We start from the raw sequence: 16,842 nt of genomic DNA, 5'->3' as shown, positions 1-16,842 counted from the left end.
ATTGGCTTGTGCGTCGTCACGATGCCTGCCATGGATATGTCTCCGTTAGGTTGTCTAGCTGTCGGTTTACAGAACGGGCAGGAAGAGCGGAACAGGTAAGAACGATCGAGCGGGATTCCAAGGCTGGCTGTCGACACGGCAGACGAGCAGGGAGGACCTTGGATGCGAGTGGTTTGGACCACTAATGGCAGGACGAACAAGTGGCGGTCATATCCGAATCTCCCTTGGAGCTGACGGCAAGAGGCTCGGGCTGGGCTGGTACCGGGCAGTAGGACGCTTTCAACTAGCACTTGCACCTCTACTCGAACATGTAATCGCACTTGCACCTGCCCTTTGCCTGCTAGGGCTGCTAGGACCGGCAGACTAGGCTGGCTGACACCTCTCACCCTTTGTCTCGAGGTTGTTTTCCGCTTTGGGCGTGTACGTCTGTCTGCTAGCATATACTCAAACCACCTATGGGCATACATACGCACAGACACACAAGAAGATACCTCGGTAGGTATCACATCGCGGTCAAAGAGAAGGTGGTATCTGCAATCTTCAGCCCGTCCACACGAGGCGGCAGTCAACGCAACATGATGAAGACAGCATCCCGTCATCACCAAAGGCAGCGTGCCAGGGCAGGCGAAGCTCTGGCTGGACACGCCAACCTTGCCCCTCCACCCCCCCTCGATTGGACGGTGTGGCTGCATTACTCGTGCGCGGGCAGGTCCCCCAAACCATGGGCGTGCGATCTCAACTCGTCGTCCACATGGACTAGGTAGGTAATGTTTACTGTACACACATTAGCACGTAGAAATGCATGCGGCTGTACGGAGTAGCAAGTGCACAGTACCTAGCTACTATATGCACGTACGCACACGCAGCTTGGCTGTGGAAAGCCTACTGCACTTACTTACTGCATTGTGTATTCCCGGCCGAGCACGGCAAAGTAGTCGCGGGCAGGGTCCGGTTCCTGGGCCTGGGATCCCGTGAGTTCGTCAGACAGTTTCCAGGATGTCGTCTCGCGCCGTGAGATCATAGCTGTGGACTGTCACAGTGTCTGTATGCTCGAGCTGAAGAGATCGGCCGTTTCTGAGGCGGCTGCTCTGCCCGCCAGCTCGGTTCTGCCTCCTCTACTCTGCACTCCTCTGCTCTCCTCTGCTCTGTTTTGCTCGCTTTCTTGCTTTGCCAGCCCACCCGACACCTGGGTAGCTCCTGGCTTCTGGCTCCTGGCTTCTTGCCCCAGATCGTTTCGTCTGGAGAGAGCGGCGAGCAGACGCAGCAAGCAGGGTAGCGCGTAACTGAATATCTAGATAGTACTTAGACCACATGCTCCTCCTCCCCAGCCGCCCTGACCTTGCCTCAAGATCTCCTGATTTTTGTTGTTATAATTGTTACTTCTCAAGAAGCAACCTGCCTGTGCAGTCACCATTTCAGGAATTCTCTCGCCTTCCAGTTTCGTGCCAGGGCCAGAGACGAACCGAAACCAGTCCAACCAAGCCCATCTCGTAGAGGCCAGGCCCTGAGATCGAAAACACGCAGAACAAATAAACACACATATACACATTTTTATACACGCACATACATACGTATACACATATATTATCACTCTTTGTGCACACGTTGTTCTTGGATTTGTTTATTTAGGGCTCATCGCATCACCACATCTCTCTTGAATCTGACCATAGCGGCGACTCATAGATCTATGACCCCTCCCTAATTTGGTTGGTCTCGTTTGGTCCGGTCTACACACCCATCATCCAATTGTCAGATTTGCTACCAGACTCAGGCCTAAAAAAAACAAAAGTCGATATTGAATCAAGGGGCACAAGCCAGACGGCCAAACTGTGTTGCTCACCTCGACCACCATCTGAGTCGACTCGGGGCGGTTATTTTGGATATCGTCGGCCACCTGCACCATCGTCGGCGTGCCACCCTTTCAGACCGACTTTTGGACTTAAGTCGCAGCCGTTTGTTTGGGTTCTCTCTAAAGCGCCGTCTTTCTTTTAGCCCAAGGACCATTCTCACACCTGTCGCCACCGCCGTCGTGGCCGGATCCGCATCGTCGCCATCGCCATCGCCATCGTCCTCGACGCATCATCGCGTTTAAACATAGTCGGCGTGGACATCGCTGTGGCCCACACCCGACCCGATTCGCGATGTTGAGCACGCTGTTTAGCGGCAGCGCTAGCGAAGCCAATACGACTGCGACTGGGAATATGAGTGGAAGGGCGAGCACAAGTACAGGTACAGGCACCACAGGCACCCGTGCCAACCTCGCGAGTGCCGCTGCCGAGGCCCCGCCAGGGCGCAGCACAGGCATCACATCGAACCCGACCGGGCCCAAGCTGAACCTGGACGGGGCATCGCCCAACCCTGCATGCCCTGCTCCTGCTCCTGCTGCTGCTGGTGGTGCTGCTGCTGCTGCGCACCCACAATCCCAGTCCCTGTTGGGCCCAGGTCTAGGTTCGGGCTCATGCTCAGGCTCAGGCTCAGACTCATCATCACGCCCTGCAGGCCCAGTTCCTGGACTCGCTGCACCTACACCCGCACCCGCACCCGCACTTGCTCCTACGACTACGACCGCGACCTGGACTGCAGGGCCGCCGCCCCCCAGCGATAACAATTTCTCTGGTTATCGTGCATCGTCTGCACTTCCTCCCGCCCCTGCTGCCACTACCACTCCTCCTCCCACTATTCCCACCACAACCTCCACCTCCGCTGGCTTGACTTCTCCCGCCGCGACCGCCTCTGCTTCCGTCACTGCCTCTGCACCCCATTCGCCCGCCACCAACTGCTTCAATCAGCAAGATTGTTTATCCTCTGCTTCGCCCTCCCCTCAGCCTGCTACTCCGAAGTCGCCTTTCTCGAGTCGCGCATTCCCATACCCACCCCCGTCCACGCCCGCCTCCAAGCCGTTTAGTATTTCTAGCGGCTCCGTCGGTCGCGACCTCGCCTCCTTGTCGCCTGCCTCACGATCCCGCTCCCAACTGACCGCCAGCCTCCTGGTTGACTCAGCGCCTGCCGTGAGGGTTGCCGACAGCGACGGCGACATCGACCTCCACGACTTCGAATTCGACGACTTCCTGGAGCCCGCCGAGCCCCTCGTTGCTCCCGTGCCCTCCAAGACAACCCCCGCTGAATCCGCCACCATGACAACCGGTCCTTTCGACTCGGCCATGGGCCGCAGTCGACAGGACTCCTTCGTCGGTGCGAAGCCCATCTCCATGAACATCCAGAACCCCAACCGCGACCAGGGCAGCCGGCCCCGGCGCGAGTCTCTCGCTGGCAGCCTCATGGCCGGCAGCCTAATGGGCGGCATGAGCTGGGGAGGCATCTCCGTCGGCAGCTTCATCCGCGACGAGTGAGTCGGCCCATCTGCCTCCCTTCTTCCTGCACTGTAAATTTCTTTGTCCGTCCCGCTTGCACATGGCAATGTCTCATTTAGCGAGACGCCGACCGACTTCAGTATCCACCCGACGGCTCCATTTTCCAGGGCTTGGGTCGCGAATTTGGGACTAACATGACTTGTGCGCCAACGATAGGGTCCTGACGGGCACTTCACCGTTCGTCACCTTCGGGCAATCGCCCTCGCTCCAGTCGACGTCGTACCTTCCAAAGCTCGAACAAAACTTTATGAGAGACTTCAGGTGCTGCGACCGGACATGGCCCACCTTGCACGACCTCCTACAGCACTACGAGGAGAACCACCATGGAAATCCGAGCATGCAGATGAGCAGTCCCCCCGGCGCAAGCCTGAACAAGCAGGGGCTGTTCCCCATACAGGGCAGCTCGCGCCAGCCCAACAGCCGCCCCATGCAGTCCAACACGTCCATGCCCTCCGGACAAAACGGACTGTCGGGGATGGGAATGCAGATGACAGGACAGATGGGCCAGCAAAATCGACAGTTTGGTGGCATGTCCGGCACGGGCTTGAACATGGGTGGCATATCTTCCATGATGCAACAGCAAAGGTCCACACCAGGCACGCCCAGCCAGAGCCAAATGTCCATGAACGACGAGATGGATGCCGTCGGCGACATGGAAATGGATGAGATGATGGATGTCGACAACAGCCAAAGCACAATGCAGCAGACACGACAGATGTTTGGCCAACAACAGAGGCCACAGTTGCACCTGAACAGTTCCGGCCTTGGCGGCTTTGGCCAACAAGGGCTCCGTACGTCTACACCGACGACTCCAGCAGCCGCAGGCTTTGGATTCCAGAACAACCCCACAGTGTCCTCGGTGAACACGCCAACGCTGGGCACGCAACCCTATCGTGGCCAGTTTCAGCAAGACACGTCGAACCTGGAGACTCCGACGGCCGACTTGATGGACGACGACATGTCTGGGCTGCCAAAGATGAACCTGGGCAACATGAACTTTAACACTGGACTCGGCGGGCTGAACACGTCACAATTTGGCATGGGCTTCGGGAACGGGAACGGAAACAACATGAACTTCGGGACCATCTCCGACCCTGGCAAGCAGCTCTTCAGCCCCGGCGGTGGTTCGTTGACTCCAGAGCAGCAGAACATGCAACAGCAATTTGCGCAATTCGGCATTGATGTCAGCACGCTGCCCCCTGGGACAGATCCGGCGACCCTGTTGCAGCAACTGGCACCCCTAGCCATTCAAGAAGAGCACAAGCCCTTCAAGTGCCCAGTCATTGGATGCGAGAAGGCATACAAGAACCAGAACGGCCTCAAGTATCACAAGACTCATGGCCACTCCACGCAGCAACTACATGAGAACGGCGACGGTACTTTCTCGATCGTCAACCCGGAGACCAGCGCACCCTATCCCGGGACGTTAGGCATGGAGAAGGAGAAGCCATTCAAGTGCGACGTTTGCGGGAAGCGCTACAAGAACTTGAACGGATTGAAATATGTGAGCACGACCATCCCACCCCAATCTTGATTGTCCGCAGAAGTCTAACCTGTACAATAGCACAAAGCCCACTCGCCTCCCTGCGACCCTGATGTGGTGGCCAGACAGCAGAACGCCATGGCCACACTTGCCGCCCTTAGTACAGGCAACCCGATGGCCATGAACATTGCCAACATCGCTAACCTCGGCCACGGCCTTCCCAACATCGGGGAGGAGCAGCCTCAATGAGATGGGGCCGACCACGAGTCGGAAAGCAGCCAGGACGAACCTGACGAGGCGCCTGTCGCATCTTTAGAGCTTCAGGATCAGTCAAACCCCTCGTCTCGTCACAAATGCACCTTGACGGATCCCACCACTGGCGAACCCTGCACTGCGGACTTTTCTAGAGCGGGTCACTTGCGGCGTCATCAAGAAACGATCCATCACATCGCTACCGCTACATTTCGCTGTGATGTCTGCGACAAGGAGCGGGTCTTCAATCGACTCGATACCTTGCAGAGACATTATCGGCAGGTTCATCCTGGCTTGGAGTCACCTCACGGACGGCGTGCGGCCGGCTAAGAAGCCGGTCATGCTCTCCAGAGATGAGCACGCCCTGATTCCACAAGCACTCGTGTGTCTCCCGTTGTCGACCTCATCTCTGGACTCTTTACCAAAACCCACTCCTCTCAACCCTCGTCTTATCGATTTCTTTGAATCCCGGAGAGGCAGTGCATTTTCAGCATCTGGATAGGCGTTGCTTCGACCTAGACTTTCAGGGTTGTTCTCTCCATTATACCCCCAAATACCCGGAGACTTAGACCGCAGATTCTACTATTCACGACTTGGTCTGTTGGCGTTTTTCGACCGTCTCTGGAGCTGTCTCCAATCAGACTTATAATCATTCGATTCCCCCGCCACAATGGCGCCATGACGCTCCGTCACATTTCTGACAATTGGTTACCTGGCTTCGCTGTCCGAACCGGCCGGGCGCTTGGATCCAACGTGTCCTCGAGTACGACGTTTACAGCCCATGTTGCTTAGCAGTATGTAATTCTTGGTCAGCGGGATATGTGTTCTGAGGTTGGAGAATGATCGGATCGGATCGAAGACAATAGACCCCTTGTATTTCTTTGATTGTGTGTTTTGGACAAAAAATCTCTGTCCTTGTTTGTCTGCTTTACGTTGTATTTGCACGATTTCTCTGTTTTACGATGATGACAGGAGCCTCCCTAAAAGTATGTAAGCGAAGTGGGGGATTAGAGCAGGTCGTCCATGATCTTGGGACGAAAGGTGTCTGATGTCTTTTGTTTCAGATTCCTTGCAGCAGCAGGTGGCCTAGCGAAACGAAAAGTCGATTTATCTTTCCTAGGCGTTGGGTCGGGGCGGAAAAGAAAAAAAATGAACAGGGCGGTACCTTAGAGGAGTTGCTATGTCTGTACTGTGTTTTGTTACGGGAAATCAAAACTCTCTTCATCATCACGCCCTACGCAAGACAATGCAACGTGACCATCTCAACGCGATCTGCGAGAGCTTGTAGAAAGCGAAAGGGGATGGATGAGTTTGGTTCCATGCAGCGGAACTCACCCCCATGCCCATCTCTTTTCGGCCCTCTTGATCGACATAATTATTACATCCACAGGACGACGTCACCAGCTTCTGGCCGCGGGGCTCCGAGCCAGCCTACCATGAGGAACAGGTTCCTAGTCCCGGCGGCTGCTTCTCATCAGCTTGTCGCGGGCGAGACCACCTCAGTTGCGTCATATGCAGTACAAGATCACCGCGGTCGAGTCAGTATCCTGGAGATGAGATCATGGCAGAAAGATCAAGTTACTCTCGGCTAGCCGTCCGCGCAAGTCTCCTAGAGCATCTATCTCGTTCGAGCGGAACCCAGAGGGAGGGTGCTGGTGTTGGGAGGAACAGGTGGGCAGCATGGAGGACCACGGACCTCCCGGAAGTGATTTCCCCAGGCTGCCTATCTCCCTCGGGGTCGATAGCGCGATCCACCTTGACGCAATAAACCCGCCGGTCTGGGTGCTGTGGTAACCTGCTTGACGCACTGGTCTGAATAATTTCCGAGACAGGACGATTGGTGTTGCCAAGGTACGATCGCGGATCTCCGTCTCTTTTTGGAACTATACTTCGGCCAGGGATACGCGGGTGTTTTGATTGTTTGAAGCCGTCGGGACAGCCCATCTGGGAACCATGATAGTCTATCAAGGGGATGGTGGGGTGGCCGCGTGCCTGCCGTGAGGAGGTAGGCGAGGCTGTGTGACGGTCTTCGTACGGGTCGCCCGGCCCGGTTGCAACGGAAGCCCACCGTTTGTGTCTTCTCAAGTCGGGGTAACGTACAGTAGATCGTGGAAGTGCGTGGAGCAGCCGCGTCCGTCGTAATCGGGGTTTGTTGATGCTCTGAGAGGCAACGCCCAGACGCGGGATTTGACCCGTCAAGCAACTCTGGGCCAGCTCGACTCATGGGTGAGCACCCAGGGATGAGGCTGGTCACAGATGTGAGCGAGGTTACGAGCAGACACGATGACCCTTTGGTTGTCTGCCAGAAATATATTCATAGATACAATACCTTGGCGGGACAACGATCCTGTAGCGGCAAGATGGCAATCGACTGCGCATTGGCATGAACGCAATCACCAGCAGCGTAAACCTCATATTACGTAGATAGATACGTCTTTCGCAAGCCCAAGGACTCTCCAAATTGGTCAGGCCAGTACATCTTCGTGCTTCACCAGCTACAGAGCCTCAACATCATCGCGGGCCTCCACCAGCTACCCTCGACCGGCGGCCGGTCCGCCGCACCAATTCCGATGCAAGTCCGAGTCCCCGAGGCAGCACCCAATTCCGCCAAGACTCGCCGGAAGAACGAAGTGGCCAAGTAATTACCAGACTTCGCAGTCAAAGCACTTCGAAAAGGCATGTGTAGGGGAGTGCGATGACCGTCCCAATTTAGACGCGCGCTGTCTTCATCGCAGCCATTGAGGATGATACGCTTTATAACGGAGTCTACACGATGCTCGTAGTCCTGCTACTTCGCAAAGGCGCAAAAATCAAGCACAGGTATGCGGCCCTCAGAAGGGTAAGACCAGGCAACCGCACACAGCCACCCCTGTTACTGTGAATGTGTATGCCTCAAACGTTCCATGTAGTTTCGGCGAGGAAATACACCCTCATGTGGATAGCTTGCAATCTCCGTATATTGGCATACTTGGGTTTCCGCGAAGCACATGTAGTCGGACGTTTAGACGGCGCCCTGGCCCGAAAACAGAGAAAGGTGCTTTCCAAACAATTGCTTCAGAGAGAACACGAATTTAAAGATCGTCTGCGTGCAAGCCTAATTGTTGGTTCTTGTGACGCAATATGTGTTCCCTTCTGCTTTGTCTTCATCGCGTTAACATTGAACATTAGCTCTCGTCGGATACATATACTCACTACAGGTCTTCTATTTCCTTGTGTGCAGGTGAAGTGTTCGAAACCAGAAAGCGTCCCTTGTGTAGTGAGCTTGATGCTGCCTTCAGATTCGCTGTGGCCAGTACTACTGGTCTTAGAGTACTTTGACGGTGAGCGAGGATGACCTTTTGTGAAAATAGAAGATATGTCTGAGTGACACTGAAGGTATTCAATGTTGGATGTCAAGAGCTCCATTCCCCCCAGACAGAACGAAAACAGGCTTCCGAGACTCGTTCCAACAGGCCGGAACGACGATCGCGTCTATATGTTTCTCTAACAGCACACCACAGCTGAAAATGATGCGGCCGTTGCGGGAGGTGTCCCAGGACGAGGTTTGGACAACAAGGGATGATTTGGGTGCTCGTACGATTCTTGTAATATACTTTATGTTTCCTTAGCACGTATCTCGATCCTGCTCCAGAAGATTCATTTTAGGGTACTCAACAATCGGCCCCCTCTATTCATACCGTGTCCATGGAACATAGCGCCTCAGTTAGTTGCCATTCTTCGTGCTGATAAAGCCTTCTTAGGATCTAAGATAGAGGCGACAGCAATGTGCGTCAGACCAGCTCGCTCAGGCCTCATTGGATACTTCACACGCGTATGTGGACTTGACTAACGGCTCAGTAGAAGACCCAAGCCTATGTCGCCATGAGCCAAGCCAAAGTCAGATGCTCTTCGGTGTGTCTTCCTAGATGCTACCCTCCATAAACTCATCTGTGTCATCCGACCTGCTCTGTTAGCCCATGTTCTCGAGGCTGTAGGCGACGCCAGGATTCATAATCATATTGCCCTGTCATTGCTGTGCAAGTCTGATACAGCCGACAGATTGTCTGCTATCGTTCTTTGTTGTACAAACATGATGTTATTTAGTCAGTAAGTAAGCTCATGTATCCTTTGAACGGTTCATGAAAGTAGATTGTCACGTTTTACTATGCTTCTGAGCGATGGGCTCAGGCTCTCAGCTTCGACCGCGAGGAGTTGGGGAGAATTATGCAATGTCTACTGTAATACTTGGTTTTGTTGTCTTCCAAATACCTTCAACCAGCGCTGTTTATGTTTTGGTAAATTCATATCGCAGAGGAATACGCAGTGGTTTATTCCGTCTGTGACACTCGGAAATTGGTAGGCAAGGCTAGGATATATTCATACCACAATACGAATCAACAATATTTAACAGCAGGTGATTGCCAATTACTTTCCCTAGTACATCCACATAGTAGTCTGAAAGGAATATAACCACGCAAGCCGTGGTATCTCGTTCAAATACTGCTCGTCACGGAAAACAGGAACGCCAGATTATTCAGTAATCTTGAGGTGTCAGCAGATCCGAAATCGATGTCCTGTCTCCTCTCACGATTCACAACCTCCGTCACATGAATAGGACTGAACATGAATAGGACTGAAAAAATCGGTAAGCTAGAAAGACCCTGTAGTTCATTATTTAATTCTCAAGGCCCACGTATAAGAACTGTCTATCATGCTTAGCAGGTAGAAGGAGCACATGCACCTATATCGCTATTTCGCTTAACTCTTGATTTGGAAACTACGCATTTTAGAGGCGGTAGATTAGTTGGGTATCCCATGGAAGGCTGACACAGCAAGATTGTATAGAGCAAGCCACGCATTGATGCATCAATGTGATATCAGGTTGACCCCCAGAGTTTCCCTGCACCGAAGTTGGCTTCCTGCCCAGATCAGAACTGTCCCAGCACGCCTTGAGAGCTTTCGGACACCCAGGTGTTGCAGCGTCGTGGTCAACCAACTCGGGCACCTGCGACAACTGAGCGATCGTTGGTCCTCTGGGTGTAAAGCCTGAGGAAGAATTTAGCCAAGGCCCGGGCAGCCCGAAGCTATCAATGTACGTGGATGTATCAGGCGTATTCATGAACCGTGTCAATACAAAAGATCCCAACGCAGAGCGACCGTCACCTTTTTGGTCTCGACGCTGAGTGGCCAATCGCGTGTTATACAACAGGCAATGACGTGGGTGTGGGGTCAATTCCCCCGCTCGCAGGACAGGCCGAGTCAGGTATACATAGCAAGAGTCTGGCCGGATCGCAACAGCAAACCATACCTGCTATCTCGGAAACACGCCGAGCAGATCCGTCTTCCATAGTATCAAAAATCACGGGGATGTAGGTACCTGGCGATAAGTATTTCAACCTAGACCATAATTACCCAGGTAACTGCATAATGCTATGCAGTACCAAAGTCTTGACTACCTTCACCAAAAAGCAGGCCCCATATTAAAATAGTTTGGACACAGTCCGACATGAAACTTCGAAGAGACAAAGAAAAAGTCCAAAAAATGATGCAATTCTTCTCTCTCGCCGGGAATTGAACCCGGGTCTCAAGCGTTGCTGCTTCCTGGATGGGCGATGACAAGCTTGCATACTAACCACTATACTACGAAAGAAGTGTCTTTGTTCTCGGTGTGAGCCGAGGTAGCTGGTGGGCTTCATTGAAACACAACCTGACGCAGAGCTTATATAGAAATCTTTTTTTGCAAGCCCCAAGGAGCCTGCTCGGATTGGTCAGTATGCGACTTGTCAAGTCCCCCTGGAACTGCAACTCGCTTGAGACCCGGATTCGTCTTTTTTCATCTTTCGCATCGTAGCACGCCTTTTCTCTTTTTGCTATAGAGAGGGGTATGGGATATGTAGGCTGGCTAGCTGGTCTTCGCTCAACCGCCCACACGATGACTAGTCATTTGGTGTTGTTTCTGATGGCTGATGATTTGAGATGGCTTCCCTGTTGTCGTGCGGACTGGCAGCCGTCTTGTAACAGCACTGAGAAGCACTGCCCCGTTTCCCCCAGCGCGAGTCTGACAAGAGACTTGGGCGAGTCTCTGAAACTCTCGTCCTTTCCCAATCGCATTCGACGGATGTTTCTTCAACACATAGAGCTTGGCAATTCCCACCTCTTGATGATCCGTTTCAATGATCTTCAAGTTCCCGCTGGCCAGGCCAAGCTTTTGATCGACGTTTCCGTAACATTGCCTCGCGTTTTACTTCTCTACTTGGTATCTGCTACGAGTCTGCCACCTCCATACAATGCAGCAGTCAGAAGCATCTGACGATGCGCTTTCGCATCCGACTTCGTATAAAGACAAGCTCGAGTTCGCCCGAACTACAGTGAATTGCAGCAACAGATATTGGATTCTAATCATCGCAACTTTTGTACTTCAATCTACACCTGTCATCTTAACTCACGGCTTTTAGTTCAGCACAAACACACTTCAGCATCATGTACTTCACTAAGCTCTTCCTTGCCTTCGTCCTCGCGGCCAGCGCCTCTGCTGTGGCCATCACACCCCGGCAAAACCAAGATGCGTGCAACCAGGGCCGCGCAGGGGTTGTCAACGCTCTGAAAGAAATCAACACATCTTCGGCACAGATCCAGGATGCAACGGTGAAGCAAGCAGTTCAAACTGGTTTGCAGCAGTCTGCTGGTGGGGTCCAGCAGATCGGACAAGCGATCAAAGCTGGCCAGGCACCTCCCGCGGCTGGTCGCGATCAAGTCCAGGCTGGCTTCGAGGCTATGAACGCCGCCATCGTCGGTGCCAACGCGTGAGTACATGCCTGTTCTTCCGATTGTAATGAAAAGATGTCTAATGCAACCCATTCAGGGCGGACCCTGCCGTGGCTAGCACCCAGACATCCCTCAACGCTGCTATCGCCGCTGGAGTCCAAGTTGTTCAGAACTGCGCGGCTTAAGAGCCTGGATGAGAGAAACCCTGTATATAGTCATGCGCCTGTACAATTCATGGCCAGAGTGTGTTTCGTCAATGTTATTGCATTTCTCAAAGGAGGACTTTTGCACGACGAAAAGTACCTAGACCCTTCCTCATCAGAAGTAATATTTTAAATTCGAAGCTTATGAAGCTGATCACCTGAGACCTCTGGCATATCAAGTTGAAAGTCTATTGATACTGCTGTCAATGGACAAGGCCAATGTTAGACCGCCTGCGGGTCTGTCTTTACTCTACATTGCCAGGATTCGTCCCAACACAACCAGTCGTCGAGCCGACATTGCTTTTTCCACAGATGCCGAATTTCAAAAGTACTTGACTGTTACTCTATAAACGAAGATCCGTGGGATATGCCTATGTATGGTGATGATCAATGAATTTTTTGCACGCCCAACCATCAGTCAGGTGAGACAGAATGACCTGACTGCATATGACTTCGCCAAAACAGCTGGCATTGCCCTTCCGACAATTCTGATGCAACTGGCTGCACGAAACCAAATTCGAATCTCAAAAACTAAAGCGCTCTTGAGGAATTTATAATACTTGAGCGGCACTTCCTCCTCACTTACGCGAGGAGATTAACTGTTATACTTGGTAAAGCCAATCGTTCTACCACGGATCCACATCCTCCAAAGCCCTAACCTTATAATAATTTCTATTTATTTATATATTTGGCGATAATTGCTTTCTCTAAATACTTCTCCCTCTAAGCCTTGTAAGTAAGCAATTAGCTGCTGAAGATGTTCCTTTGGGGATCTTCGTGGAACTTCCGAGTTTTAGAGCTCACAAATCGCTGTGATTTGTAAGTTCTTGCTGACATACCAGAATGGAGGTCTCCGCGAGCGTTACTTGAACTGGGTAGCATGAAGTGGCTATTGAACCAGGAGAGGAGGTAGTTCTATTGAGACGCAACAGGTGAGCCGATGTTGACCAATGGAGATTGGTATTGAAAGACAAAGATGGCGTCACAGCCCGGGTGATTGCTGCGGACCATAAGCTACAGCACATGCCAACATAGTGTATATCAAGTGGCTCCATTCGTACTTTCGAGAGCAGAGGTCGGGGTGGGCTCGTCGGGTTCCAGACTACAGCAATAAAAGCAATTCAGACACCCTATGTTGGTGGCATCCGTAGCGGACCGATGGAAACGATCACTTTCACTTACCCGCAAAGCTTCCGACGACTGGAGACTTCAAGTGTTGGCAACCAGGAATAGAAGAGTACTATGTTCTTGCAAGACTGCAGTCGAATGGGCGCGTTTTAGTGAGCGGATGTCAACCAAGGCGGAGAAGCCCTTGGCTCAATGATGCAATGATATCCTGGCCATACACTTTGATCGTGATTAGAAATGAATGCTGTTCCTACAACGCCATGAGCCAATCTCGTAACAGGAATGTTTCGTCCTTTTGAGATATCTTCAACCCGAAGTTCCAAACACTGGGGACCATCACGCCATTTCCACCAACGCCATTCAACAATCAGACACAACAATGACGTGGACCGTCATTCTCGGAGGCCCAGATCCGGACGGCCAATTCGTAGTAAAGATAATGGGATAGCTCGGGTCGCTGCCAGACCACCACAGAGCTTCCATTCACAGGGGGTATCATCTTATGCATCGCTCTCTTTCGAGGCTACAATGGGGCGAGGAAGCGGCTCAGGCGGACCACGGAGCAGATGACGCTGTGAAGTCAGGCCTACTCGTCATCCTCATCCCACCTCTGGTTCTCCTTCTTGATGAGCTCGACTATCTCGGGCTGTTTGAAGATTGAGCTACCAGGTTCGCTCGCCCGCGGCACTTTGCCCAGGTTTTCACCGTCAAAGACAGTGCCAATGCTCTCGATCCACCTCCGCCGGCGCTCCATCAATGTCTTGGTAAGATCGCCAATGCCTGGCCTGGCCACGCCTGAGGCTGCCTGGACGGCGGCGCCCGGTCTTGACTTCTTCTTGGTCTTGCCCATGGTACGCGTGCGCTTAAGGTATGCCGCCTGTACTTGGCTGTCAAGATCCTCGAGTATGGTCTGGTACTCCTGGTGAGCCATGCGCTCCCGGACAAGATCCGAGAGCTTCGCCTTGCGGGCTCCGTTGATGAGCATCTGCTCGCGGAGACGACTCTGAAGGAGACGCAGCCGTGCGGCGACTTCGTCGTCGTAGGCACCGTCGTAATCAGCCCGCGCATCTTCGGGTTGAGGTTGCTCCGAGTCATCCGCTGGCGCGGGCAGAAAGCCAATGTGTCGAAGCTCCTGCTTGATGCGCTCGTCGACCTGGTTGTAGTCCAGCTTGGGGTGCGTGGCCTTTTTCCAGTGCTCGGTATTGGATTCGGGCATGTGAGATGCGGGCGAGAGCTCTCGCTCAGATGGCTGGCCATTGGGCTGCAACACGGGAGGGGCCGCGCTGTCAAAGCTGTCGATGCCGTTCATAGACAGGTCCATGCTGCTGCCGGCCTCGCCATTGACGCCATTGATGAGTTTGCCATCTTCGCTGGCGACAGCTCGCCGCTCGGGCCTCATAGCCTGCATCAGGCGTGAGAGCAAGGGTCCGACTGACAGCTTGTCGGTCTCGGCAATATCATCCGTCATATGCTCGATGCTCCCGCGCGGCGCGTTTGGCTGTGGCTTCTCGGGTAGGTCAATCGCCATGTGGTCGTCCTCCTCTGCCCAAATCTGCGTGTAGTGCTTCTTTCCTCGCTTGGGAATCACGAACGGGGTCACGCGGTCGCCACGCTCCCGCAAGAAGGCAAGGTCTTCCTCGGTGAAAGGCCGGAAGTATGGCTCGACGTAGGTTGAGAAGGTGGAGAAAGATATTTGGTTCGTGGGCTTTGCGACACTGTAGTCCTTGTCTGGTGGAACGCCGGCGATTTGATCGGCCAGGTCGCTTTTGGGATAGGTCGCGACAGATGTTGCCTCCTTGATTTCCTCGTCTACCATGTTCTTCCAGTCAACCTTGGTGACCTCGTAGACGGTGGGGTCTGGGAAGGTCGAAGGGTCCTCTCCGAACATGTTGCTCTGCGGTATTGCCTTGGGGGGCGGGGCGCCCTCGTCGTCAGAACTGGAGTCAGAATCCTCGGACGACTCTTGCTCCTTCTTGGCCTTGGCTTTGGCCTTCTTCTTGGCCTTTTCCTTGTCGTCGACGTCCATGGCGCCTCCTCCGGGGGTAGCAGGAGCGACGGGGGACAGGGAAGACGAGGTGGAGTCGTTGTCGCGTGACAGTTTTCTGGGTTTGTTGGAATCGCGCAGTGGAGATGATCGTTCTGCGCGGGGATATCAGTGGTGGTTCTGGCTGGCGGGGAAACAAGAGTGAATAGGACGGGAGGGAGAAGAAAAGGTGAAGCCCAACAGCAGCCAGGCAAGCGCAATTCAGGTCACATGGGTGCTACTGACGAAGACAAGCAACTACGGAGAATAAAAACCACGACACAGATCACGGCACAGGTCTTCGCGCATGCGATACCAAGGCGGCAAGAAATGCAGACAGGGACAGGTGGGGGCAAAGACAGGTAAGGAGGTGGACTGGAACTGACCGTGGTGGGTGTCATGGGGCGCGAGTGAGTCGGCGGCCTTCCTCTTCTTCTTGTTTGCTTTGTTGGCCTTGTTGGCCTTCCTGGCGCGCTCGTCGTCCTCTGCAGCCTCTCTGCGCAGGCGCTCCTCCTCCCTGGACCGCTCGTCGTCCAGCCTGGCGCGCAGGAGGGGCACCAGCAGCCTCATGCCGCGGTCGCAGAAGTTGTGACGTCGGTCGAGGGTCTCCTGCAGACGCTGCAGGCGGGTCATCATGCCATCGAGGTTTTTGGACTCGGGCATGCCAGAGGAGATTGCATTCTGGTCGACAATGTCCTCGTAGGTGAGGTTGCGAAACGAGTCATAGTTGAGGTCGAGGTACTCGGTCTGCTTGGTTTCGATGGGAGGCAGAGAGGCGGGCGGTGGGACAGAGCTGGGGGTGGTGTTGCGGCTCCGCTGGCGGGCGATGGCACCAGCGCCCTTCTTGCCGGTGCCCTTCTGACTGGAAGCGGGAGGCATGTTGATGTTGGGATGAGGATAGATGATGGACAGCAGGGTGCGATGGGTTGGGGGCTGGCCATCAGGCGAGGCGATGTGAGGCGATGGAGGCTGCAAGGCTAGCTAGGAGATCCAAGAGCGCCGCGCCAGAGCAGGCCTGAGCCGGGCCGAGCAGCGCGTTGCGACAGACACCATGCTCGCAACAGGGTCAGGAGCGACCTGAATGGACGGCAGGCAAGCGAATCGGGGGTGAGGCTGAATGATAGTCTACTATACCTTTCTGTTATACAACCTCACCTAACGCATCCAGGTATACAGTACAACAACAGTGTTCAGCCACAGTACAGTCACAGTCACAGTCATACATGCGCCACATTTGATTCTGCTGCACTGCATCATGGCATTGTGATCGCGGCAGCGCAGAGCAATAGCCAAGGCCTAAGATCCAGAACCGAGTCAGCTCAGAGAAGAATACAGGACAAGATGTATTGTGGTCCACGTACATAGAATGGACTACGAGAGGAGACAGGCTGATCCTTTCAACATTGGGCAACTTTGTTCCAAGTGCAGCAGGGCAGGACAAGGCAGGACAGGAAGCCAGCCCGCCATGTGCCTGGGAAAGCGCCGTTGATTGGGCACCTTGACATCTGCTGAGAGTCCACCCCGAGCGGCTCCAAATGATCTAACGTTTTGCAGTAGGCTATCTAGACTATCTAGTCGAACTACTCTTCTGTGCACATATTCTCGCTCGTCGATCATCCATCATCTACTTCTGCTGTC

At 53.7% G+C, this 16,842-nt stretch overlaps 4 protein-coding genes across 4 annotated transcripts; 3 read left to right on the top strand and 1 right to left on the bottom strand.

Annotated features, from left to right (window-relative positions):
- Window positions 1–2,141: 2,141 nt before the first annotated feature.
- On the top strand, window positions 2,142–5,103 carry J7T55_005435 (uncharacterized protein; the record flags this gene model as incomplete). The annotated part of the gene is made up of 3 exons (XM_053132930.1): window positions 2,142–3,346; window positions 3,528–4,875; window positions 4,936–5,103. 3 exons carry the CDS (start codon window positions 2,142–2,144, stop codon window positions 5,101–5,103), a joined length of 2,721 nt encoding a protein of 906 aa, XP_052989055.1.
- A 2,225-nt stretch (window positions 5,104–7,328) lies between these two features.
- J7T55_005434 (uncharacterized protein) lies at window positions 7,329–7,987 on the top strand (the record flags this gene model as incomplete). Its single annotated transcript, XM_053132929.1, has 3 exons — window positions 7,329–7,364; window positions 7,551–7,736; window positions 7,820–7,987. 3 exons carry the CDS (start codon window positions 7,329–7,331, stop codon window positions 7,985–7,987), a joined length of 390 nt encoding a protein of 129 aa, XP_052989054.1.
- A 3,578-nt stretch (window positions 7,988–11,565) lies between these two features.
- J7T55_005433 (uncharacterized protein) lies at window positions 11,566–12,035 on the top strand (the record flags this gene model as incomplete). The annotated part of the gene is made up of 2 exons (XM_053132928.1): window positions 11,566–11,888; window positions 11,948–12,035. 2 exons carry the CDS (start codon window positions 11,566–11,568, stop codon window positions 12,033–12,035), a joined length of 411 nt encoding a protein of 136 aa, XP_052989053.1.
- A 1,732-nt stretch (window positions 12,036–13,767) lies between these two features.
- Window positions 13,768–16,083, bottom strand: J7T55_005432 (uncharacterized protein; the record flags this gene model as incomplete). The annotated part of the gene is made up of 2 exons (XM_053132927.1): window positions 13,768–15,320; window positions 15,591–16,083. The coding sequence occupies 2 exons, from the start codon at window positions 16,081–16,083 to the stop codon at window positions 13,768–13,770; spliced, it is 2,046 nt and encodes a 681-aa protein (XP_052989052.1).
- Between the last annotated feature and the right edge of the window lie 759 nt (window positions 16,084–16,842).

This window comes from Diaporthe amygdali (genome assembly GCF_026229845.1).
Source record: "Diaporthe amygdali strain CAA958 chromosome Unknown NODE_34_length_500367_cov_65_467389, whole genome shotgun sequence".
Lineage (NCBI taxonomy): Eukaryota > Fungi > Ascomycota > Sordariomycetes > Diaporthales > Diaporthaceae > Diaporthe > Diaporthe amygdali.
Note: the sequence above shows the minus strand (reverse complement) of the source record. Positions and strands in the feature narration are given on the sequence as shown.